General features: G+C 65.0%; 2 protein-coding genes across 2 annotated transcripts; both read left to right on the top strand.

The window, feature by feature from the left end:
- The first annotated feature begins 300 nt into the window (after nt 1-300).
- Nucleotides 301-3,971, top strand: LOC104039094 (PHD finger protein 13-like). The gene is given in 6 exon segments (XM_075717017.1): nt 301-330; nt 332-436; nt 2,402-2,494; nt 2,658-3,273; nt 3,594-3,632; nt 3,745-3,971. Coding segments are annotated over 6 exon segments (1,110 nt in total).
- An 11,681-nt stretch (nt 3,972-15,652) lies between these two features.
- On the top strand, nt 15,653-24,149 carry VWA5B2 (von Willebrand factor A domain containing 5B2). The gene is made up of 21 exons (XM_075716607.1): nt 15,653-15,791; nt 16,200-16,361; nt 16,637-16,862; nt 16,968-17,122; nt 17,582-17,713; nt 17,835-17,959; nt 18,099-18,275; nt 18,368-18,478; nt 18,600-18,802; nt 19,108-19,222; nt 19,296-19,481; nt 19,584-19,743; nt 19,819-20,108; nt 21,270-21,495; nt 21,583-21,927; nt 22,013-22,150; nt 22,229-22,348; nt 22,610-22,687; nt 22,897-22,966; nt 23,231-23,339; nt 23,541-24,149. The coding sequence occupies exons 1-21, from the start codon at nt 15,653-15,655 to the stop codon at nt 24,147-24,149; spliced, it is 3,876 nt and encodes a 1,291-aa protein (XP_075572722.1).
- Nucleotides 24,150-24,653: the final 504 nt, after the last annotated feature.

Raw genomic sequence — 24,653 nt, 5'->3', positions numbered from 1 at the left:
TGGCAGCCCGGGGAAGAGCGAGGTGGGGGGGGCGTGGGGACCCCGCGGGGCCCCGGGTGGGCGCTGGCGCTGCGGGGCAGGACGCGGGCCGGTGCGGAGGCCGCCCCCCCCCCCCCCCCCCGCCCGCCGGTAGAGGCGGCCCCCCCACCCCTCCCACCGGGACGGCCGGCGCGAGGCCCCGCCCCCGCCTTCCCCGCCACCAGGTGGTCCCGCCCCTGCGGCCGGGGCGGCGCTCCAGCCTCGCTCCGACCGGCGGCACCCACCGCACCGGGCAGGGCCGGGCCGGGCAGGGCGGGCGGCATGAGCGCCGGCGGGGAGGCGGCAGGTGAGGGGGCGCGGGGCCGCCGCCGCCCCCGGAGGACCCTTCCCCCGCGGCGGGCCGCGCTCGGCGGGGAGCAGCCCCGTGCCCAGCCCCGGATCCCCGGTGCCCGAGGAGGTGAGCGGGGGGGGGGGGGGGAAGCTGTGGTGCGGGTGCCGGGGGGCCCCGGGGGGCGCGCCGTGCCCGGGGGTGCCTGCGGGGGGGGACGGGGGGGGCGTGTGAGTATGTCTGTGAGTGTGTGCGGGGGGGGGCGTGTGTGTCTCTGTGCGTGTGTGTGTGTGTGTGTGTGCGGGGGGGGGGCGCGGTTTCTTACGCCGGGGGAGTTCGTGTGTGTGCGCGGGGCGGGGGGGCCCCGGGGGGCGCGTGTGTGTGTGTGCACGGGGGGGGGGTGTTCGTGTGTGTGTGTGTGTGTGCCGGGGGGGGGGGGGGTGTTCGTGGTGTGTGTGTGTGCACGGGGGGGGGGGGTGTTCGTGTGTGTGTGTGTGCCGGGGGGGGGGTGTTAGTGTGTGTGTGTGCCGGGGGGGGGGTGTTAGTGTGTGTGTGTGCCGGGGGGGGGTGTTAGTGTGTGTGTGTGCCGGGGGGGGGGTGTTAGTGTGTGTGTGTGCGGGGGGGGTATTCGTGTGTGTGTGCACGGGGGGGGGGGGGTGTTCGTGTGTGTGTGTGCATGGGGGGGGGGTTGTTCGTGTGTGTGTGTGTGTGCCCGGGGGGGTGGTGGTGTTCGTGTGTGTGTGTGCCCGGGGGGGGGGGGGGGGTGTTCGTGTGTGTGTGTGCATGGGGGGGGTCGCGTGTGTGCGTGCACGGGGGGGGGCCGTGTGTCGAGGAGGGCTTTGCGGGAGGGTGCTGGGGGGGGGGGCTGTGCCTAAGGGGAGCTTGGGAGGGCCGGGGGGGCCGCTGTGTGCGTGGGGGGGCGGCTGGGGGTGCGTGCGTGGGGGGTTCTGTGCGCGTGTGTGTGCGGGAGCCCTCGGGGGGCGGCGGTGGGCGCGGGCGGGGGGGTGGTGCCCCGGGCGCGCGTGTGTGTGCGCGGGTGGGGGGGCGGCGGCACGCGGGGTCGGGGGGGGGGGGGGGGGGCGGCGGCGGCGCGACCGGGGGACCTGCGTGGCCGGGCTGTGCCGCGCCGTGTGCGTGCCCGGGCGGGCCCGGGGCGGGGGGCTGCGGGGGTGCGTGTGAAGGGGGGGGGGGGCTGCTGTGTGCCGGTTCCGGGGGCGGGGGGGGGGGGGGGGGGCCGTGGCGGTGCCGGGGTGGGTGCCGCTTGTGCGGGGGGTGTCCGTGTCCGTGAGCGGGGGTGGGGTCGCCCCCCCCCCCCCCCCCCCCCGGCGGCCGGTCGGGGCAGGACCGGGAGCGCGGCGCCATCTTGGGAGCCATCAGGTGCCCGGCGCGGGGACGGGCGGCGGCGGCGGGGGGGCCGCCCCCTCCCCTGCCCTCCCCTCTCCTCCCCGGCGGGCCGCGGCCGCCTTCCCGCGGGGGGGAGCCCTGCAGGCGGCCCCGGGGGCTCCCCTCCGTCCCCGGAGCCGGCGGGGGGGGGGGGGGGGTGCCTGCTCCTCCGCCCCTGGCTCGGGGGGCGCGGACGCGGGGCCGGCTCTGCCGCGGGCTCCCGGCGCTCCCGCACCGCCGCGCCCCGGCGCTCCGTCCCCGGGACCTCGTCCCGAGCGGCGCCGAGCTCTTCCGGCTGACCCGGGAGCAGCCAGGGAAGCCCAAAACTCCGGGCGCCCTCGATGCCTTCTCCCTCTGGCCTTGAGTCAGCCGGCTGTGGGCGGGGGGGGCCGGCCATCCCCGGCACCGGGGTCCCGAGCCTCTGACTCACGCTCTGCCGGGCGGCTGCTGTGGGACGCCGCTTTCGGGGTGTCCCGTCGCGTCAGCGTTGTGTGTCCCCCCTCTGTGATCTGGGTTTTAAAGGGAAGGGCTGCATCTGTAAAGCCAGATGATGCGGATGGGTTATGGGAAGGCTGGGTGTTCGGGTGACCTAAATATTACGTGCTTGTGTAATTGCTTGGCGGTCCAGGGCTGCCTGCCGGGGTCGGTTGTGATGCTCGGCTCGGGTAGGGGTATCCGGGGAGTTTAATCGACACGTGGCATTTGTTGCAGCCGTTGCAGAAGCGACAGAGAACCGTGGAGGACTTCAATCAGTTCTGCACCTTCGTTTTGGCCTACGCAGGCTACATCCCCTACCCTGAGGAGGTAAGCGGGCTTACGGGATGTTCCTCTGCAAAAAGACCGGTTGCAGACCCAGCTCCTAATTCTTTTCCTGGAGAGTTGTTCTCCATCCCCAGCCCCTTCCTCCTCACCCTGAATGTCTGCGCTGCGGTCTCATATGCTAGTCCTGTGTTTTCCCCTCTTGCAGAATGAGCTCTGGATGCATGGAGGCAGCATGAGTCCCCAGAACAGCACGGGGAGCACTCAGGACAGCGATAGCTGGGCCTCGTCCCACTCCTCCGACTGCCATGTCCTGACGGATGACAGGAGGAGCAGGAACGCCGTGGCCCGGGGGGCTGTGGACAGCAGCCTGCTCATGAGCTGCCCTGCCTTCCCCACCGGCTTCTACGATGTCCGGCCCCAGCAAACCAAACGGAAGAAGCCACCAGCAAAGAAACTCATTATGGAGCAGGAGGTAGAAAAGAGGGTGCCGCCGAGCACCGGGAAGAGCTTTGGGGCAGAGCAGGACGGGGTGAAGGAGTTGGCTGCGCTGGAGGGACAAGTGCCTCCCGTGAAAGAGCAGCTCTTGGAGCCTTCCCTCAACCCAGCTGGGGACCCCCAGCCCAACTCCCTCCTGGAGGAGCTGATGAAGGAGGAGAAGGACTGGATGCACGGAGCGCAGGGGACTGAGAAGCCAGCAGGAGATGATCCTCAGCTAAAGGAGCATGACCCCTGCTCTGGAGGGAGGAAAAGCCCCAGTTCCTGTAGTACCTTGGACCAAAGTGAAGGGGAAGATGCAAGCAGAGGGAGCTCCCAGCTTAGTGGTGAGTGTCTGAGGGAGCGTAGAGGGCCCTGTTGTGCTGCAGCCAGTGCCAGATACTGTCCCTCCCTCAGCTGGAGCCACCCATGCTGGCTGCAGGGAGGGCTTGTCGATGGCCCAAGCCTCTCCCAGCAAGGGGAGTACCTTTGGGACCTGGGAGGACCGAAGAGCAGAGGGCAGGGAGCTGGCCTGCCCTTTGGCAGCTCTGTTCTGCAGAGCGAGCGGTACAGACCTGAAATGTGTCTGAAGTGAGGCGTAGGGGTGCCTCGCTCATCCGGTCTTTATTTTTTTTCTCTCTTTTTTTCCCCCACTTTGCAACTTTAGCAGTCGAATTCGCAGCAGCTCCGAACACCAAAGCAGAAGGTGAGTGGGGGGGCTGTCCCATTTAACACCAGTGGAACTGGCTAGTCTGGGTGCAGCTGGACCTGCAGCTGGTAAGGTGGTTTCTGACCAGTGTCTCTCTCTCCCTGATCAGATGATGATGCCTGGGATCTGATCACCTGCTTCTGCCTGAAGCCCTTCGCAGGGAGGCCCATGATCGAATGTAACGAATGCGCTACCTGGATCCACCTCTCTTGTGCCAAGATCCGCAAATCCAACGTGCCTGAGGTTTTCATCTGCCAGCGATGCCGCGATGCCAAGCAGGAGATTCGCCGCTCGAACCGAGCTCGGACGGTGCCCCGCAAGCGCTTCTGTGACTGAAGTTCCTCCAGAGCAGGGAGGCCGGGGGTCCCCTTTTTAAACTGAAGACTGTAGCCCGGTTTGGCTAGACAATCAATGCACAGTAATGGCAGGGGAGGGGCTGGGCCACGGGGCTGGACTGTCCCCCTTGCACTTCTGACTCCTGGAAGCTGCCACGCGCGTCCTCCCTGAGGATCGCGTTGGCCACGGAGCTCAGTTACCCCAGAGGTGTGGGGGGGAGAGGAGGGTGGTCCAGCCACGCACTAGGTCACTCAGAAACATCTCTGTCCTCGCACAAAGCTGGCTCAGTGCCTTTCCCCCAGGGCAGCCAAGGAGAACCTAGTCCAAGTAGTTTTTCTGTGGTGTGGTGGAAGCTTACACTTATCCCAAGATGTGACTCCCCTTCCTCCTTTTTCCTCACTGTTTTCCTTTCCTTGCCTCAGACCTTTGGGTGGGCTGCGATGGCAAAGCCCCGGTGAACCAAGTTCTCTTCCAGCAAGTAGGTGCAGCCCAGGCGAGCTCCTTCCATGTAGTGTGCTGCCCTCCAGGGCGGGAGGGGAAGGGACATCCATCCTTGCTGATGCCTGAAGCAGACTGGGGCTCTGCGTCTTGTGGGTATTGGTGGACTCATCCATCTCTGGCTCATCAGCCTTGTAGGCTGCACAGGGGAGGTCCTTCCCCTGGCCTGTGGTGCTCCTGGTTTTGTTTGCTGTGCCTGCATGCCCCAGGATAGTCCTGTTGGGTTAGGAGCGGCAAAGGCATCCTCTGGTAGACGATTACAAAGGCTGTTCTTGCTGAGCAGCCCTCCTTGGTTCACCTTCTCCAGTTGCACTGAAGTCTCCTGTGTGAAAGGGGGGGTGGGATTCCTGCTAGGAGACTGAGCAGTTATCGTCGGAGCTGGCTGTGGCAAGGCTGGGAGCCCTATGGAAGGGGAGCAGGAGAGTGCTCTGGTTAGCTTTCCATGTTTTTCACTTCCAGTTTAAAACAACTGAAGCTTGTACCCTGTGGCCATCTCCTGCCTGCAGGGCTGTCTGGAGCATCTGCTTCAACACCAGCTGGATGCTGAGACCTGAGCTCGGATGGAGCCTGGAGCTGGGAAGGCCTGCCTTCCCAGCACTCCCTCCATCAAAGAAGCTGTTTTGGGTTTGGGTTTTGGGGTTTTTTTTTTTGTTTGTTTTGGTTTGGTTTTTTTCCTGGACATACAGAGCGAAACCTAATGACTTGTCAAGAGTGGGCCCTGAGCCCCTTCTGCTATGCAACTGCTGCTCTGGAGACATGGGGCATGCCCTCTCCAGGCCCCCAGTTAAGTCTGGTAGTGGAAGGCTTTCCCCCCCACCTCCGTGTCCCCCGTGTGCAGTGTGTGTGTGCGATCTCCCGGGGCCCCACGTGCACTAACTGTTGGATCCCACCTCCTCCTCACAGCCCCTCCAAAGAGCCTGGCCTATGTGCCTTCTGCACTTTCCCTGGGGGATGCAGACCCTGCTCCTGTCCTGGTGACACTCGGTTCGGCCCCTGGCATGCCACTGCCTGCCGCGGGGAGTGGGACAGCCCCCACGTGCCAGTCCCCATGACTGTATTTCTTAACTGGGTTCTTTCCTACTTGCACATCTGGTTACTGTGGGACCACAGCTGGGGGAGGGTGTGGGGCAGCCCCCTGTCACTCAGCAGCCCCCAGGCTCATCCCTGTGCCTCTCTCCTCCTGTGGAAAGCCTGGGCCCCAAAAGTGCTTTATGTTTTTATAGTTACTTTGTATTGATATGTAAAATAGCAAATTCTGGTCCTTGCCCTGTGGAGTGTGGCTGGAGTCTTATGTATATAATAAAAGTACTTTTTTGCCATAATGGTGGTGGCTTTGGTGTAGTTCAGTGGCTTCAGGTCTCACATCCCTTTGGGCCTTGAGTGCTCCCCTTCTGCTATGGGCAGGAGGGGATTTGGTGTGCAGATCCCACCCGGCCCTGCCCCACCCCGTAAACCCTGAGCTGCACAAACAACAGGGAACACGGGCCAGTGCGCATTGTATTTAATAGAGCAATGCCTGCCCCCCCCCCCACACCGTGGCAACACGTGGGGCTGCTCCACAAGAACATCCTCTGGAGCTGCGTGGGCTTGGGGACAACCTCTTCGAGGGGCACCGTCTTCCTGAGGCTGCAGCCAACTCATCACAAGTTACTCCAAAGCAGCAGCAGGTCCGATGGCTCAGGGAGGGTGTCTGCACACCCTTGCTGCAACTCTTAAGGTACATCACGATTTAGCTCAAAAGCTGTGTTTTGTTCTTGGGCTCTGTCTCCACTCCAGAGTGGAATTATGATTTAGTCCTGACAGCAGTTAAGGTGCCGAAGGATCCAGTTTTCTCCACAAAATAAGTCTCTTATTCCAGCACAGAGGCATCACTGGCTTCCCTTGCCAATCCGGAGGTATGCCAGCGTCTGTCAGGCAGCGCAGCTGGGACAAATGGGGAATGTAGCGAGGGGGACAGGACAAGAAGGCACTGGGGGCTGAGCACGGACCCGGCTGGGGCAGGAAGAAGTCACTGTTTGAGGGGACCCTTACCAAAGCAGGGTCCTGCTGGTGCGACATTTCATTCCTGAGGCAGTTGTTTTGGGGGAGAGGCAGCAAATGGTCCAAGAACAGCAGTAAAACTAGGCGTAATTTCTATGCTAGCGGCCAAGTGAGCATCCTGGTGAGCGAGGCGGGGGGGTCTACTCCTCCTTGGCCCAGACAGAGCTGCCTGCCTTCTCCTCCAGGTGGGGAATCACCGCCTCAGTGTAAAACTTCTCCAGCTTGGGCACCGTCTGCTCCCAGAACTTGGCATCAAACTCCACAGGGACCACGGCCGTCTCCTTGGTGGTGTGCACCACAAAGTCGGCCCGCTGGAAGCCAGCGGCCGCCATCTGGCACTGGACCTGGGTGAAGTAGGCATGATCCTTCTTCAGGGCATAGGAGTCCCCGTCCACCTCCAGGCAGAAGTCCTTGTCCTTGCAGGCCTCGCGCACCGTCCTGTTCCTGTGCTTGTAGGGACACTTCACCTCCAGCAGCCCTAGGGCCTTCCCCGTGGCCACCTCCTTGACGACGCCGTCCGGGCTGGCGGCGATCCACTCCTTGTCCCGGTGGATGAAGAGGCCGCAGTCGTCCACCCGCACCGGCTCGCCCGCCGCCTGCGACTTCAGCTGCTCGTAGGCCCGCACGGCCGCCTTCTCCTTGCGCACACCCCAGGACATGGCCGGCGTCTGCACCCCGGGGCTGGAGCTCACCACCGCTTTCAGGTAGGACTGGGGCACCTCGTCCGTCTTGCCATTGGCGAACTTGCTGTTGGCAATCTTGGGGGCCACAGAGGCGGTGATGCGGTTCTCCCGCCACTCGTACCATTTGGGATTGTTCCGCTGGCCCCGGGTCTCCTTCTCCACCCATGGGATGTCCTGGCTCTCCAGTGGGGGCAGGAACCGGCCCCAGGCCCCGCTCGGGTCAGCCCCAGGCTGCTGCTTCTGTGGACGTGGGTCAGGTCTGGCCAGACCAGCGGCTCCTTTGGCATCAGGTGGCTTCTTCTGGGCTGCAGAGCAGCTCCTGGGGGGTGCTCCGTGCCGGTCACCCCCATCTCCTAGGGCTCTGCGGGATGCTGCGGGTCTTGGCTGAGAGGAGTTTGGCTTCGCACCCTGCCCTCGGCTGGGGCCGGCAGCCCCGGCAGCCGGAGCGCTCCTGGATCGGCCGCCCGCAGCCGCGGCCTTGGCCCGGGTGGCCGAGGCAGAAGGTGGTGGCGCGGTGGGGGCGGTTTTGGAGGCGGCTGCGGCCGGAGGAGGGGATGATGTGCCGGTGGGCTGCTTCCTGGGTCTCCCCATCGCTGCGTGTCAGAGGGTCTCACGCTGCGGGTATTGAACAAAATTGAATGCACTTACCCAAAACACAACTTCCCCTTTGGTCCTCCCTGCGCAGGCTGCCGGGGCGACTCCGTCCCCGTGCCTTTTCTCTGGTGACACCAGTTGGTGCACCGTGGTGGCATGCTGGCTGGTTCAATGGTGCTGGGGTGTACACACCCCCCCCCCCCCCCCCCCCGCCAAACCCAGCCCCGCGTGGGGCCGGGCCTGCCAGCAGCAGCCTGGGCTCCTGCCCGGTGGCGGCCCAGCCAGCCCAGAGCACAGGGTGGGGGCACAGCGGGGTCGCCCCCGGGGCCACCTCCCCAGGGACGGGGAAGTGGCGCCCGTGGGTGCCGCGGCTGCACGGGGGCCGGGCGGGCTCCCCGAGGGGCCGCCACCGGCCAGCCTGGGACCCCGGGGGTGGGGGGGGGGGGGGGTCTGACCGCCCAGCACCGCCCCGGGGGGCACCCCACGCGTGCCGTGGGGCCGGGTTGCGGGGCCCGGAGCTGCCCGGGGCCCTGCCCGGTGCCGCCCGCTCTCACCGCTCCGCCGCCGCCGCTCCGGAAGCGCGGCCCGCCCGCACCACGTGCCCGCGGGGGCGGCGGGGCCGGGCCCCCCGCCCTGGCCGCCGGTCCCCGCTAGAGGGAAGCAGCCGCCCGGCCATCCCCGCCCGCCGGGGAGCTGCCCGGGCCCCTTCCGCCACCCCCTCCCCGTTTCCCTCCGTTTTCTTCCCAGGTCTGTCCTCTGCCCCCCCCCCCGCCCCGCGAACGTTTTGCTCTGAGCTGGGGACGAGCCCCGGCAGCTCTCTCCGTGCTCTGCCCACCCCCGGCCTTTGGGATGGTTTCCCTTCCAGGTCCGGTTCTCCCGGCCCCCTCCCGTCTCCATCTCTCCCGGCCGAGCCCTCAGCCGCTGCTCCTGGGAGGGGGCCCCAGCCCCGTGTGCCCCATCCCTGGCCGCGGGCAGGGGTCCGAGCCCGGCAGGGAAGCGGGCCAGCCCGGTCCTGCCTGGCACCCAGCACCCCCAGCTTTCCCCTCGGTCTCCCGTGGGAAGGGACAGGGCCCCACCGTGCCGCTGAGCCCCGGTTGCTGCTGCCGCCGCGCTGGCCCAAGCTGATCCCAAACGGCACCGACAGCCTCTGTGCAGCCAGGCAGGCGGCGGGGGCGTGCGAGTTTCGGGTTCACAAAACCCACGGAGTTTCGTTTCCAGCAGCGAGCCTGGCACGGCAGGGAGCCAGCCGCCCCGAGTAAGCCTGGCTGCCCCAGGCCGGCTGCTGCGAGGTCCGTGGGGGCTGCAAGCCCCCGCTATTTTCAGCTGTAGAAAGGAAACCCAGCAGCCACCAGCGCGCATCCCAGGTCTGCCTGCGCCGGCATCTTGGGAGGGTTTCGGTTAAGTCTGGGCAGGAGGAGCGCTGGCAGCTTTCCCAGCTCCTTTCCCCAGGGGTCCCTGATATATCCATGAGCCATCTCCATCTCTGCTGATGTTTCATTTTCTACTGCTTCCTCCCTCCAGCCCCTCTGTAACTCCCTGCAGCTGGGCAGGCCAATATTGCACAGGTTAAACTGAGGTGCACCCAATTTTGACCAGGCGTTCCCCTCCTCCTCCATGGCTACCCCTCCTCAGGATCACCTTTAATTTGTGCTGATTAATGAGCAGCAGACAGCTGAACAGGATGCCCCTGCCCGTCTCCCTGCAGCCTTTGCCCGTGCAACCCTCAGCTGGGTCTGAGGAGCCACAGCTGCATTGAGTGCAGTCACTCCCAGCCTGACACCAGCCGGTATCTCCTTGGGCTTTGGGTTATTTCCTCCCACAGCACTCAATTCGTAGGGCTTATCAGTGACTTAGGAGCTGAGAACATGTGAGAGCTTTGTGGTCTGTGCTCCCTCCAGCCCTATCTGGGTGGTAATTCAGCTCAATAAACCCAGGACAAGGTACGTGTGATTTGGGGATAAATACCCAGATAGTGAACAGTCCCTTGGGTGGTACAACAGCCTCTGCCGAGGGCTGCATGGGGTTGTTGGGGTGTAAGGGCACTTAATGGAGCCACTGGGCTGAGCCAGGCCTGCGTTTGCGGGGTTTAACGCCTGCCTTAGCTCGGCGCTCTGTCAAAAAGCAATGCTGAGCTCTCTGCGGGTTTATCTGTGGCTGCGATGAGCTGCTGTAGCGCAGCTGCGACGGTGCAGAGCAGGGACACGCATGCCTGTTGTCTGACACTGGTGTGAGCGCTGTATGGAGCGGGATGGAGCCCATCTGCATCTCACCGGGGCTGCCACACATTGCTGGCGGGCTGGGCAGGCTCGGCTGCGTCCCTGGCCCTGCACACGCTGTGGTTATTCACCTGCCGTAACGCCGGGGCCACTGACAGCGTCTGACGCCATGGGCTGGCTGAGCCCCATCATCCCGGCTGGTGGCACCGACCCAGCGCTCTCATTTGGATGCTTTTCTTCGCCTCAGCTTGGCCTAGAAACAATATCTCAGAGAAACATCAAAGCTTGCGGGTTTTTTTCTGGGGCTGGAGCAGCCACGGCGCTCGCCGTGATGGTGGGAGCAGGAGCCCCGTGCAGGCTGCAGGCTGGGTGGATGTGCTGCGGTGCACGCTGTGCCTCCAGCAGCTCGCAGAGACGGCGTCTGTCATGTAGGGGTGTAATGTATGGTAATGTATAAACATCCTTCTCCTGTGGTCATAAATGACAGGGAAGGAGAGCGGCTGCATGCTTCAGCTCTTCTCTCTCCCCATGCAGCACAAGGAGGGGAAGAGGCATGCCGTGGGGCATCTCACACGGGGAGAGGGAATGGCTCAGCATGCTCTTGCAAGCACCCCGGGGACACGCAGAGTGCCTCTCTGCCAGATAATTGTGTTGGCTGAAGTGCAGGGTAAGGGGTTGGGAGGAGGGAGCGTGCCCCATGCTACTGAGTGCAGCAAAGGGCGTCTTCCGTCAAGATTTTTCCTCCTTAGCTCCTGCCGTCACCTGTGAAACCTGTGCCGAAGAGCCAAAGCCACAGCGGTGCGTGGGCCAGCTTAGAGGTGAGATCCAGCGGGGAGATGCTGCTCTGCCAGGCCTCCTCGCTCCGGCACTGCTCCAAAATCACCTGCTGAGGACCGGGGACCGCTCCCCCCGCCGGCACTGCCTGCTCTTTCTGCCCCTGGTTCGTGCCCGGGTGGCTGGGCTGGCTCCAGGTTCGGCGTGGCTGCGACGGTGCGTTTTGTGGTGCATGGGAGGGTGGGAGCTCCCCTCCGCGTGCTCTATAAAAAGAGCCGCGGCAGCACAGCCCTATCTATAGCACAGCGAGGGAGCTGCCTGCACAAGGCAGGGCAAGGATTAGCCCCAAATCTGATGGTTTTCTCTGGTCCCACCTGGGAACATGGGACCAGCAGTGGCAGCTGAGGGATTCCCAGTGCATCCCGGGCTGGGCTCACCAGTAAGATCTCCCTGCCAGCAGACGTGTCCTGACTTTGCCGGGATTGGGATTTCCTGACCGTCTGCACCCTCCCCATAGAGGCTGCTTGTCCCGCTCGTCACCCAAAGGCTGGGCTGTCCCCAAATTCCCCCCCTTTCCTGCTCTTCGGGGCTGGGATTTCACTGCGGGACACGGAGGCTGACAGGGATGGTCCCGGTGGGACTCCAGGGTGTCTGCGTTTGGGGTGGATGCTCGGCACCCGCCTGTGCCCAGCTCTCTTGTGGCAGTCTCAGGGCAGTTGAGACCTGTCCTAGCGAAGCTGTTTGTGACACTTGTGGCCCACAGTATTTGTACTGGAGAGTTCAGCCGGCTGATGGGGGATTGTGTTTTGCCCTGTGCTTTGTTCAGGGGGGGTGGGGGGTGCAGGGGGTGGCTGTGTGTCACCGGCAGCCAAACCCCATGTTTGTGGGTGCCGCAGCATCACCCTGGGGTCTCACCAGCACCCGAGTTTGGCTGGACATCTCCATGCTGTCTGCGCAGAGCAGCCCACGGGGGTGGGCCCTGCTCTTGGTTGGTGCCTGTCACCTTCCTGGGGTGCTGGCTGTCCCCTGAGACCCCCGGCACCACCCATGAGAGCATGCCCCAGCCCTCCCCGGGGCGGCGGTACCAGGGAGTGTGTCTCTTTAATGAGGCTGGGCTTGGAGCAGCTCTGCTGCTGGCACAGGGAGCGAGGGATGGAGCGAGGGCGGTGAAGGAGCCAGTGCCAGAGAGGGAGCCTGCAGCAGGGAGAGGTGGGGAAGGACCGCTCATCCCCTCTGGGTACTGCAGCCCCCTAAGCCAGAGGGGCAGGGAAACCCACCCCCAGGGCAGAGGGCTTTGCGGAGGGCAAGGACCCAGTGGGTGCTGAGCCAAGCCTGCAGCCCCTGTGTCATCATCCTCCTCCTCCAGGTAAGGGCCGGGGAGAGAGGGAGTCTGGGACCACGGTGGCCTGGGACCCTGCGGGTATTCTGCAATTCCTGGGTGCCTCAGGGTTGCACACCTGCTTTTGGGGCAGCCCTGGATTGCAGGAGGGGCAAGAGGTGGGAGATGAGGCAGCAGGGCCACAAAAGTGCTGAAATCACCCTCCAGCATGGACCCGACAGGGCTGGCTTTAATAACTGCTGGGAACATGCCCCAGGGTATCAGCAGCCGGTCCCTGGTCCATGCCACAAATGTCCCGTGGCCGGAGGAGCAGTGGAACCCTTTTGCAGGGTTGCCCTGCCAGGATGTTCCTGTGTCAGGGGGAATTTGGGGGGGCTGGGACATTTTTTTGGGGTGTGCCTGTGTTAGGGTGCATTGAGAGCAAGTAACTCCTGTTCCCTGGCATGGGGCTGGGGTTTTCCAGGGGTTTTAGCAGCTCTGGGGAGGCGAGAGCAGCAGCACAGGTCCTGGACATGGTGGTTCTGGCTGTGGTGCATGGGCCAGGGCGTGTGTGCGTGCATGCACGCGTGTGTATGTGTGTGTCTGTGTGCGGTGGGCTCTGCTCTCTGTTTCGACTTCCCAGCAGACCAAGCAGCAGTGCCAGCCAGGGGACAGCACCGCAGGCTGGCAGCTCAGGCCGGGGACAGCCCAGCCGAGTGCGGTGCCAGGCAGCCCTTCGCCCCGTCCCCTTCACCTGCAGCCACCAGGGAAATCTTTCCCCTCCACTCCTCCTCTCTTCAAAGCAGCGTGCCCCATGGGCACTGGGCAGCCAGCACCATAACCTCCTGAATCTGTGGCCTCCTCCCTGCTCCAGAAGTTGGGACAGATCCTGCTCTCCTGCCCTTGTGCCCCATCCCAGCAGAGCGATGCGGGGATGTCCCGCAGGAAGGGGAGGCAAGGGAAGCAGGGGGTAGCGCAGGCGAGCAGCAGGGACAGTGATGCCTTGCTCCAGGCACTGCTGCAGAGGCTTGGGCTCCTGTCTTTCCATCCTTCTTTTGTACGGCCTGTGCCTCTGTCACCAGTGGAAATTTCCGCTGGGTTTGCCTTTGCCGGGGCTGGCCTCACCCTTCCCCGGGACCACGCTGCACTCCGGCGCGGGCGGCTGTCGCTGCAGCAGGTGAAACTCTGACAACTTCGCAGGCAGCTAGGGAGGGTCTGCTGGGCTCAGGCGCCTAGCTTGCAGCAGCTGCCTTGCTGGAAAAACTCAACCTGCCCACGGGCGAGAAGAGAAATGTTAAGTTTTTCTGACCTAGAGAAGAGTTAGCTCCTTCTTGCCTTCGCCAAGGGCTTTCTGCTGCCGGCATGGCGAGCCGCCCCCAGCCCCGCTCCTGCTGCAGCCCCCTCCATATCAGGGATGCTGCTGGTTAAACCAGCTCCTGTGGGCAGCAGGTGGGGAGGAAGGAAGAGGAGGGGGCTGCGAAGGCACTGGCGACCATGCTGGGGATGGGGAGGAGGCCGAGGACCTGTTGCTGATGATGCACTGGTACCTGGGGACAGTTTGCTGCCCCAGGGGAAGAGGATGAAGAGGCTGGGGCGAGTACCATCAGGTCTGGTTTTATTCATTACCACGGGGCTTAGAGCAGCCAGCACGAAGTGCGGCAGGGCCAGATGGGCCCTGTTTACTCTGTGAGGGTAAATGTAAAGAGAAGTGATAAAAAGCAGCCGGGATGGCTTTTCTGGTAAGTCTCTGGTAAACAAGCCAGTGGTGCCCCGGCCAATGGGCGGCATGGCAAATAGCAGGCGCGTTGCTGAGCGTTAAGCTGGGTGTCTTGGGAACAAATGGAAGGGCTTTGGGGTGAAATCCGTCTTTAATGGCTTGATGTGGCTGGGCTGGGGGAGTCCCAGTCCCCGGAGCCCAGCTGGGTTCTGTGGTCAGGGCAGCACCCAGCTGATGATATTCCTGGTGGTGGCACAGCCGACATGGAGGAAAACTGGCCCGTGCATTGCCCCTGCACTGCCTTGTGCGCTGGGATAGCAACCTGGGGGTCTCAGCAGGGTGTGCAGCATCCTGCACATGGGGTGAAGAACTGGAGGTGGCAGGGGGTGGTTGGGTGGACCTGCCAGCACAACCCTGCGATGCCAATTGAGCAGATAAACAGCTCCCCTCTGGCGTAATGGACTTATTTTCCTGGGACGCAGCCACGTTGCTAATGCACTTCTGTGCTTCCCGGGGGCTCCCTGTCTTGTGCCAGCCAGGGGCTCAGTCCTGATGCTGCCTCTGAGGATGTAGCCCTTCTCCGCTTTCAGGGATGCTCTGAGAGAGGCACCCTGTGACCATGTGCCAAGGACACCCCGTGCCTCCAGTTACCGATGCTCGTACGAGCTGTTCCCAGGACAAAGGCCACCGGAGTCGGGGGACCAGATGGTTCACTCGTACCTGGCCTTGTCCTCACCCCAGGCGCGTTGCACGCTGATGTGCTGGCACACGGCGTGATGCGGGGACCTCGCTGCTGTGGGCTAGCAGGCGCAGGATACGGTGTGGAGGTGCAGACCCGTGCCTGGAGTGGGACCCATGCACACTGTCCACAGAGAGGCAGGGCTAAGGCTGACCTGAATATTTTACGCAAATATGCGATAGTACAGGGTAAGACAATGTTAAAGAGATGCCTTGGCTCTGGGCAATTGTTTGGGATCCTGCTCCCGGGTGGTTTTTCCAAGGGGAAGAGAGGGGTGGAATGGGTTGGTGCTCTGGCTGCAAGGCATCCCCAGCCACCTCTCTTCCCACGACCGCTGCCAAAGGGTGGGATGCTGCACATGCCCACCTCTGGGCAGAGCATCACTTGCCTGGAGGCAGAGAGCATCGTCCCCCGAGCCGGACTCCCCCCTGCAGTGCCTTCCCCTCTGTGCCACGCTTCAGTGCAGTGCTGACCTTGTTGTTAATTATTAAACCCCCAGCAAACACTGCTCGCTGTTTTGTCCTAGTTACGCCGTGGGCTTCTAGCCGTTCTTCTTTTTTTTCTTTTTTTTTTTTTTTTTTTTTTTTAAACAAATTGCCCTGGTAACCTCTGTGGGTGGATGGAGATGGGAGCAGCAGATGCTCCTCTCCCAGCCAGTGCAGGAGATGGTCTGGGGAGGCTCTGGAACCACCGAGAGATAGGCTGCATGTGGCTGGCTGTTATCCACCGTGTCTAGGAGTCCCTGCTTGTCTGCTGGGACTCGGGGCTTGCATGTAACTGCTGCTGCCCACAAGAAGTCATTTTGCTGCCCAATAGCCAGGTATATTTACCCATGGGGTGGAAGAGCTCTCTGGGCTTCCGTGGCTCCAGACCCATTTTCCAGGTGGGCTGGGGTCTGAGCAGAGATCGGGGTCCAGGTCTGTGTGTTTTGTGGATGCTGCAGAGCAGCATCCCGAGGATGGGGAGGGCTGGGGACCTGCTCCCACCTTGCAGGCTGGGCAAATGGAAGCAGCTTGCACGCACAAACCCCTTCCTGGCAGACCCCGTCCCCAAGTACCCAGTGCCTGCCTCCCCTCTGCCTGCAGCTGCCCGCCGAGGGACCATGCCGGGCCTGTACGCCCTCTCCTCCTGGGAGGCTCTGCCCCTGAAGAGCTCCAGGGTGAAGGCTTGTGCCAACGGGTACTCCCTGAGCATCACCGCTCACCTCGTGTACACCAACCCCCACGAGGAGCCCGTGGAAGGTAAGGGGGAGCTATCAGGACTGGCAGGGACCCAGGCTGCCTGCATGGCCCCCAAAAAACACCCATGCTTGAGAGCATGCCGTCTCCAGCTCACTTGTGTCCTGGCCCCCAAACCTTGCTCAGTTTGGGGAGCGAAGGCAGAGGTCAGCGGTGGTGGGGGCACTGCCAACACCCAGCATCGCCCTGTGGGTAAGAGAAGAGTGAGACCAGGCAAAAACATTCCCAATGCTGAGGAAGAGGGGGATTTCATCCTCCCTGCCCTCCTCCGGGCTAGGGAGGCTCTGGGTCCTTCCTGCATGTTGTCCCACTCTCGTGCATTTAAATCGCCTTGCTCTTAGTGGTGCTGCCGTGGGCAGCACCGCGACGGTGTCCGTGCCAGGATCTGCCTCGGGTCTCTCCTGCCCGCAGGCGTCTTCATCTACCCACTGGAGGAGTCGGAGGTGGTGGCTGGCTTCGAGGCGGTGGTGGGCAGCCGGCGGGTGACATTCCAGGTCCAGAACCGGCACCAGGCGCAGGACTGCTGCCTCCAGTGCGGCCCCAGCCCCGGCCGGCTGTGCCGCTGTGCCGGTGGTAAGTGCCATGGCACGGGTGATCCTGTTGGATCCTCCTGGCTGGGAGGCTCAGAGCCCAGGGAGGGCTCCTCATCCTCACTGCTGCTTTTCCATGAGGACTGCTGCTGCTCCCTGTGCCAGGGCAGCCCCATCCCCTTTCCCCTCTGTCCTCCTCTCCTGGGTCTTTACCCTTTGCATGGCCTCTGTTGCCCCCTTTGAGAGTAATTAGTGCAATTAACACAACCCCCCCCTTCCCCAACCTCACTGACCCCCCTGCATCCCTCCCCTCCCCAGGCCACCTCGTCCTGGACGAAGACACAGAGCGCTCCACCTTTGTCATCACCACGGGCACGCTGTGCCCGGCGGAGAGCCTGGCCGTCACCCTGAGCACGGCGCAGGAGCTGGCCACGCTGCCGGACGGGGCCCTGCGCCTCCTCCTCCCCCCCATCCTCACGCCCCGCATCCCTGCCGTCCCCGAGAGCGAGCCGGCAAGCTTGTGTGACGACAGGTTGGCCCTATGGTGATTTTCATGGCTTCCTCAGTCTCCGCCATCCCGGGGGGGGGAATGCCGACACTGGGCGAGCGGGGAGGGGGGCAGGAGCCATCACTGCCTCTCCCCTTGCAGCCCCACCAGCTGTTTCGGGGGGCCGGGTACCCGGAGCCAGCCACCCCCCACGGTGCCTGCAGAGAGCATCGATGTCTTTCGGGGACGACCCTGCAACCCTTTTCCTTATGAGTTTGCCTTTGAGCTGCTGGTGAAGGGCCCCTGCTTGCTGGCAGGTAGGGAGGCAGCTTGGGCAGTGTTGGTTGGTTGGGTAAAACCTCCCGAAATATGGGTGATAACCCCTGGGATGGCATCCCCCTGGTCCCTCTGTGCTTCTACGGGGACACAAGCCCCCTTCCTGGGCAGCCTCTTGTACTCCCTACCCATGAAGAACCCCTTTGCCCATGCACCTGCGGGGCTGGGGGCTGGGACCCCCCAAAGTCACCCCACACGTGGCTTTGGGCAGCTCTGCATCAGCATCTTCCTTCCCCGGGGAGACGCAATGGACGGGTGAGGAGGGGATGCGAGGCGGTGGGGACGCGCTCCTGGCTGCCAGCCCAGTTAATCCCATTAGAGCTGGCAGGGAGCAGCCACCGCCATGGCGCCGTGTCCGGCACAGGCGCGGAGCCCAGCGGGTGGGGGGCCGAGGCGCGGGGGGCACGAGGGGCTGCCCCACCGCCTGCTCTCCCCGGCAGGTCTGGAGAGCCCGTCCCACGCGCTGCGAGCTGACGCCGACCCCTGGGCCAGCTCTGCCACCACCACCTGCGTCACGCTGGCCGAGCCCCACCGCTACGACAGGGACCTGGAGATCATCCTCTACCCCTGCGGTGAGGGGGAACGGCGCCCTTGGCGGGTTTGGGGGAGATGGGGCATCACCCCAAAAGCATTTGGAGCATCCCCCACCCCCCTGCGGCACAGGGTGGCTCTGAACCCCCCTGTGCCCCCCAGAGCCCCACCACCCCCACCTGGTGATGGAGGACGGCACCATGACGTACCCCGAGTACGAGGCCCACATCCGGAGCCGCCGGGATTACGTGCGGATCGCCAGGAAGGATGGCAGCGGCGAGAGACAGGTGACGGGGCACAGCCATCACCAGCCCAGCAGGGAGGAGGAGGAGGAGGAGGAAGCGGGGAGGCGGTGGGAGGGGGGCAAGGAAGACCTCAGCGTGGGCCAGGGGGTGCGAGAAAGCCCCTGGCCCACCTGGCTCGCAGGTGGTTTTCGTGCAGAAGCGTTTCCACAAAGACATCTTCCCCAACCCCGTGCTGATGCTGAACTTCTGCCCGGCGGCGGAGGGCATCCCTGGGGACCTGCAGAGCGTCACCCGCGAGGTCCTCTTCCTCGTCGACCGCAGCAGCGCCATGAGCAGCCCCGACCTCGACAAGGTCAAGGTGAGGCACGGCTGCAGGGTGCCGCGGGGCCAGGGATGCTCCACGGGTGGCTGGTCCTTAGCGGCCCTCCCTGGTCCCTGCTGTCACCCCAGGAGGCTTTGCTGGTGGCCCTGAAGAGCCTCCCATCGGGGACGCTGCTCAACATCGCTGGCTTCGGCGCCGATGTCAAGCCACTCTTCCCATCCAGCCGTCTCTGCAGCAACGTGAGTGCTGCTGGGCAAAGCCCCCCACCAGCCCCTCTCCGTCCCTCCTCCCGCCTCCCTGGTGTGGGGTCGGGGCTGGCGAGCCAGGGACCGCTGCGAGGCCGGCTCTCCATGCGGGCAGGAGACGCTGCGGCGTGCCTGCGAGCACCTCGGCGGGCTGCGGGCAGACGCGGGCAGCACCAACCTGCTGGCAGCCCTGGGCTGGGCACTGGCGCAGCCCCTCCACCACGGCTACCCCCGCCAGCTCTTCCTCTTCACCAACGCGGCGGCAGGCAACGTGAGCAGGATCCTTCGGCTGGTGCGCAGGCAGGCCAGCACCGTCAGGTACGGCACTGGCACCGCGGCGGGGTCACAGTGCTCTCCATGTCCCCTGGGCTGTTCCCACCGATCTCTCCTTCTGCAGCCCCAAGTCTCACCTCTGCCAGCCCCGAGGGTGTCCTTCACCCATCACATCCCCAATCCCACCGGCTTGGCTTCCCCCAGGGTGCCCCAACCCGGCACGCAGCCGGGGCGGCATCTCTGGCTGTCAAATGCCCCTGCCCATCCCTCCTGCGGGGCTCGCCGCGGGGCTAGCCAGGCCCCGGCACCGGCCTGGCCATGGCCTTTCATCACCTGGCTCTCTCCTGCAGGTGCTTCAGCTTCGGCATGGGCCCGCGGGCATGCCGGCGGCTGCTGAAGGGCATGGCCAAGGTGAGCCGGGGCCGCGCCGAGTTCCTGAGCCCGGCCGAGCGGCTGCAGCCCAAGGTAATGCCCGGGCGGGGACTGGGGGCACAGGGGCCGCCGTGGTGGCTGACACCGGCTCCTCTCCCTGCCCCAGCTGATCAAGTCCCTGAAGAAGGCGATCGAGCCGGCCATCAGCGACATCACCATCGACTGGTACGTCCCCGACAGCATGGAGGCTCTGCTCTCGCCCACTGAACTGCCGGCCCTCTATCCCGGTGACCGCCTCGTCAGCTACTGCGTCCTCTACAGCATCGCTCGCTTCCGCGACAGGCGCCCACCAGTACGACCGGCGTCAGCCGGGCATGGGGAGGACGGCACGTTCACGGTGCCGCTGGCTTCTCCCTGTGCCGGGGGGCTGACGGTGATGCCTTCTCTCTGCCAGGGCCGGGAAGGGGCTCGCCGGGGCTCCCGGGGCTCAGCCTTCCCCTCCCAGGAGGAGGTCCCCAGTCCTGGGGAGAGCCGCCAGCCGCCCCAGAGCACCCCGGGACCTGGGGATGCCTCCCTGGAGCTCTCTGCCGGGAGCACGGAGGTGTCAGAGCGGAGTGAGTGGGGCCAAGGGCCGGGATTTGGGGCAGGCGTGGGAGCCGTGGGCTGATGGGCTGTGTGCTTGCCCGCAGGTGCGGATCCCGTTTCGGGGGGAGACATCTGGAAGCGGATTTACCAGCCCTCCTACATCCAGGAGCAGTACGTCCTGACGCACTGCTCCGTCAGCACCGACCGCAGCCAGGGGCTGCTCTCCCGCAGCTCCACCAGCAGCGAGTCCACCGGCTCCCGCGACGTGGCCCCCGAGGGTGGCTCCTCAGCCCCTGGCACCGATGCCGCCTCCCAGCAGGGCCAGAAGAGCCTATCCCTCTGTGACTCCTCCACCAAATCTGCCCCGCTGCCCTCTGCCCCGGCTGGCACCAAGGTAAGGATGCCAACGGGGTGCAAGGGCCCACACATGGCAGGTTGCTCCTGGCTTAGCTGGGGTCTGGCTGCCCCCCGTTGTGCCTGGACACGTGGCTGCCGGGCTGGAAACCAGAGCATTATAGCCTGGATTTTAAGGAAGGATCAGCCGTGGGTGCCATGAGGAGGGTCCTTGGGTGGTTTTGTTCTACTGGAATGGGACAGCTGGGGACCAAGAAGCTGGCCCCCCAGCTCCCTGGGCCAGTAGTCAGCTGGGTGGCTACCAAACCCCCCTAGCCTGCTCAGATCCTTGTTGGTGCTACAGAAACTAAGTGAAACGAGCTGGGCCGGCATCAGATAACCAACCTGCCAAGCTGGAGAGGAGGGGGTGGGCTGGCTGACCGCCTGCCCAGCTCCTTCAGCCCTCGGCCACCGCTGCCTGATGCTTCATTAGCGATGGGCCACATCCCCGCGGCTTCATACCTGGGTTTAAAACCCAGCCGGGTCGCTGGGATGGGAAGATGCGGCTCCCACAGTGATGATGGCCCCAAGGCCGGGGGAGGCCAGCTGTCACCTGCCTCTGGGACATGCTCCTTCCCGGTGGCACGGGTTAGGTAACCTGCTCCTGCCGCACAACAGTACAGCTGGTGACCTTTGCTGCTGAAATGTCAAGCGTAAGTGATTTCCCTGCAGCGTAAATGATCCTCCCTGGGCTCCCCTCTGTCAGGGCGAGAGGCAGCATGGGTGCTGCTGCCCTGCCGTAGCTTTTAGGCGAAGCATCTCAGTGCAGGGACATCACTCTGTGCTGGGGATGGCATCCCACCGTAGCATCATCCAGCCTGAGCAACTGAGCTAAGGCTCCCCCCCCACCCCGCACACACAAAAATCCCCGCCAACTCCTTCTGCCTCAGCATCAGGCTGAGTCAGCCCCCAGGGATGTTTGCAAACTCCTGTCTTGGTGCCGTCGGTCCTTCCCACACGTATGAGGAGGCTGGTGAGCATTGCCTGCCGCCCTGGGAGGCTGCCGGGTGCCAGCCTGCAGAGCAGCGGGGCTGGGCGTCAGCCAGCAGCTCCGGCCAACAGCTGGCCGGGACCGCAGGTGCCCCATCATCATGGCTTGGCGCAGTCTGGGCTCTGTGCCGGTGCCTTTGCTGGGCCCGCCGTCAGCCTCCCGCCTCCGCAGGTGATGGTGGCCCTGAGCACGGAGGAGCTGGCACGGCGGAAGAAGGCGCTGGCACGTGCCGCCCTGGCCGGCCGCAGCTTTTCCTCGCCGCACGGGGAGCTGGACGCCCACCGGCTGTGCCGGGCACTGGAGAAGGTGTCGCAGAAGCGGAACCAGTCCCTGGAGGGGCGGCTGGATGAGCTGGGACCCCGGGCACGGCGGCTGCAGCCCAGCATGGTGGAGTCAAGTGTGTGCTGGCTCCGGGGCATGAGGGTGGGGGGGACAGAGCCGGGTGCCCCCCGCCTCGCTGAGCCCACGTCTTGCTGTTGCCCAGATAACCTCCTCTCGCCCACGCACCTGGATTGGGACATGCTGGTGGAGCCCTCCTACCTCTTCAGCGCCTCGCCGGCACCTGAGCCGGGGGAGCCCAGCCTGGGCGATGGCGGCCTGCCCCTGCGCTGCCAGGTGGTGATCCACGCGCTGCGAGCCGGCAAGCCGGTGTCCTGGGAAGTGACGGCCTCGCTGGAGTCGCTGCTGCAGCCCCGGGAGGGGCTGGGCAGGGAGGACCCCCCGCGGCGGGCGGGCAAGGCCCGGGACAAGCCGCTGCACCGCTTGGCAGCACGCTCCGTCATCCGGGACAACGAGAACGCGGCGCAGCGGGAAGCCGAGCTGGAGCAGGGTGGGTGCTGGTGCCTATGTGTGTGTCCCCCAACCCCGGCACAGCCCTGGCATCACCCCACCTCTGACCGCCTCGCTCTGGGCAGGTTTTGCCCGCCGGTTTCGCCTGAAAGCTGTGCAAACCAGCAAAGCCTGCAACGTGCCTTCTCTCTACACCCGCCTGGTGCCCGTGGACGGTGCCACGCAGGCAGCTCTGCCCACAGCCCCCGAGGTGTGGGGCACAGGTACGGCGGGGGGGGTCCAGCATGCTGGGGAGGGGGCAGTGAGGGGACGGAGGGCTGAGGCGGCACCGTCCCTTGCAGCCGGCTCAGCCAGCCAGCCACGAGCCGCCGCGGCAGGGAGCTGGCACCGCAGGAGCTCCTCGGCGGGTCTGGGCCAGCAGTGGGATGCGGAGGAGCGGGATGAGGCCCCCGTCGCTGCAGGTACCGATCCAGGCCCTTACGTTGGCTCATGCTCCCCAGGGACCTGCCTGAGCACCGGGGTCCCTGAGGACCCTCAGCTCGCGGCTGCGTGGGGCTGGGCCCAGCTGGAGCACTGAGGATGCCCGGGAAGAGGCATCGGTCTCTGCCCCACAATGCGGGGAGGGGGTATGGGGGGAGGGCAGTGTAGCAGCCCCTGACAGCAGCTCCGGGCCATGAGGGTCCTGGGAGCCCAGGGGCCCTCAGGGCTTTGCTCTTTTGCAGAGCGAGATGAGACCCCGGGGTCTCCGGCCAGCATCTCCTCCCCTACCTACGGCTGGGAAAACCAGAACTGCTCAAACGGTGCGTGGAGGGGGCCACGGGGGTGGTGGGGGACGGGGGTGCCCCCGGCACCCTGTTGCTGGCAGCTGAGAGCTGAAGCATCTGCTGTGCCCGTGCCTGCCCTCGCTGCCCAGACACGTGGGCTGCATCGCCCTCACGGGTGCTGGGGAGCGGGACGCACCTCTGGGTGCATCATGGCCCCCCCATGCTCAGCTCCCCCTTCCTTGCAGGGCCTCCAGCCAGCCCCTCCACCACCTCCCTGGGCTCCCAGAAATCCACAGACAGCACCGCTGGCTCCAGGTGAGGCTCCAGGGTGGGGGGATGTGAGGGCCCAAAAACACCCCACAAAACAGAAAGGACATGTTGGGGGGAGAGGGGAACAGTGCCTCTTCTTGGATGCTGCAGGTCCAAAGTCCCCTGCCAGCTCCTGCAGCGTAACGGGGGGGGGTGTTGGGGGGGGGGGGGGGCTTTGCTGCTCCAGCCCCTTCCCTGCAGCAGGCTGGGGGTTCAGCTGCCCCTCGGGAATTGCCCCCCACCCCGTTAACTCGCCCATTTGCCCCCCAGGTTTAGCCTGAGCAGGCGCAGGGGGCCCAGCCTGGCGCTGCGCCCACAGTGCCTCAGCCCAGAAAGTGAGAGCTCCAGCAACCACGCCAGCCACGACTACCTCCCACTGGTAAGGACCCTGTCCCCATCCCACCCGGGGGGGCAAGCAGGCACCTTGAATGGTCCTGGGGGCCTTTGCTGGCTTTTGGCTGGGAGGGGGGGGGGGGGGCTTTGGACAGTCCCTGTGCCCTGGGGACACTCCTGCAGCCCCCACCACCGAGTGCTGGGGGCCACGGTGGGTCTGCGCCCCTGCCTGCCCCCCACATTGCAGGTGCAGCTGCAGCAAGCCCAGGGGCCGTTCCAGCTCACCGAGAGCTTCTCCGAAGTGGTGCAGATCCCCCTGGACCGCCTTCGCCGGGCCTCCCCGTATGCCTCCCACCGAGCCAGCCTCAGCCCCGCGTCCCCAGGGGCCAGAAGCAGCCCTGAGGCAGGGACTGGTGGCGAGGAGGGCGAGGAGCCCGCCACAGCCCCGCAGCCTGGCTCGCCCCCGTCCCGCAGCACCTGCTCTGAGGTGCCCAGTGCAGCTGTGTGGGCACAGGCGGACAGCGGGCACGGCTCCGAGTCCGACACCGGCCCCCACTCAGCTGCTCCCTCCGAGGCCAGCGCGAGCTGGCAGGACGTGGGGCCGGAGGACCTGGAGAGCGCAAGCTGGGCCACGGCAGTGGCCTTGGCCTGGCTGGAGCATCGCTGCGCCGGCTTCTTTGAGGAGTGGGAGCTGGTGGCGGCCAAGGCGGATGCGTGGCTGCAGGTGCAGCGGCTGCCCGAGGGGGTGGACGTGAGCTGCCTCAAAGGGGCAGCCAGGCACTTGTTCCTGCTGCTGCGTCACTGGGACGAGAACATCAAGCTGAACATGCTGTGCTACAACCCCAACAATGTCTGACGGCTGCCGGAGGGGCCAATAAAGGCGCCTGGCTCCACGCTGCCTGCACAGGCGTCTCTGTTATGGGCAGGGAGCCATCAGCCCCGTTCAGGCCACGCTGGGGCTCACCAGAGCCCTGGGCGGGGGGGGGGGGGGGGGGTCACCCCCTTCCCAGCCATCTCCTGTGGGAGGGAGCAGACAGAGGACTAGGAAAAGCCGTGCTGGAGGGATCCCTGGGCTGCATCAAGGCGATTCAAACCTTGAGGCAAAGCGTTTTTGCAGATCCTCTGTCTTAGCAACCTCACTCCAGAGGCTGCTCCCCTGCCCCGGGCAGCACTCTCCCAGGGCTGGGAAGGGAGCTCTCATGGCTCCGGCGGCTGCTCTGCCTCTCCGCAGGTGGGGCAGGCTGAGGCACAGCCATCCCGACACCGTCATGGCACAAGGATGCTGTGGCCAGGGAAGGGCACACAAAGCCCTCTTTATTGGGGAAGTCCTGCCTGTCAGGGGTCCCCATGCTGCCCCCTT

This window comes from Pelecanus crispus, chromosome 9 (genome assembly GCF_030463565.1).
Source record: "Pelecanus crispus isolate bPelCri1 chromosome 9, bPelCri1.pri, whole genome shotgun sequence".
NCBI lineage: Eukaryota > Metazoa > Chordata > Aves > Pelecaniformes > Pelecanidae > Pelecanus > Pelecanus crispus.
Note: the sequence above shows the minus strand (reverse complement) of the source record. Positions and strands in the feature narration are given on the sequence as shown.

What these genes read in the sequence shown, in the direction of transcription:
- VWA5B2 (XM_075716607.1), top strand. Translation starts at nt 15,653, where the DNA reads ATGCCGGGCCTGTACGCCCTCTCCTCCTGGGAGGCTCTGCCCCTGAAG. An exon ending in GGGCCCCTGCTTGCTGGCAG is followed by an intron (nt 17,123 to 17,581) that starts GTAGGGAGGCAG and finishes TCTCCCCGGCAG; the next exon opens with GTCTGGAGAGCCCGTCCCAC. An exon ending in TCCGCGACAGGCGCCCACCA is followed by an intron (nt 19,482 to 19,583) that starts GTACGACCGGCG and finishes TCTCTCTGCCAG; the next exon opens with GGCCGGGAAGGGGCTCGCCG.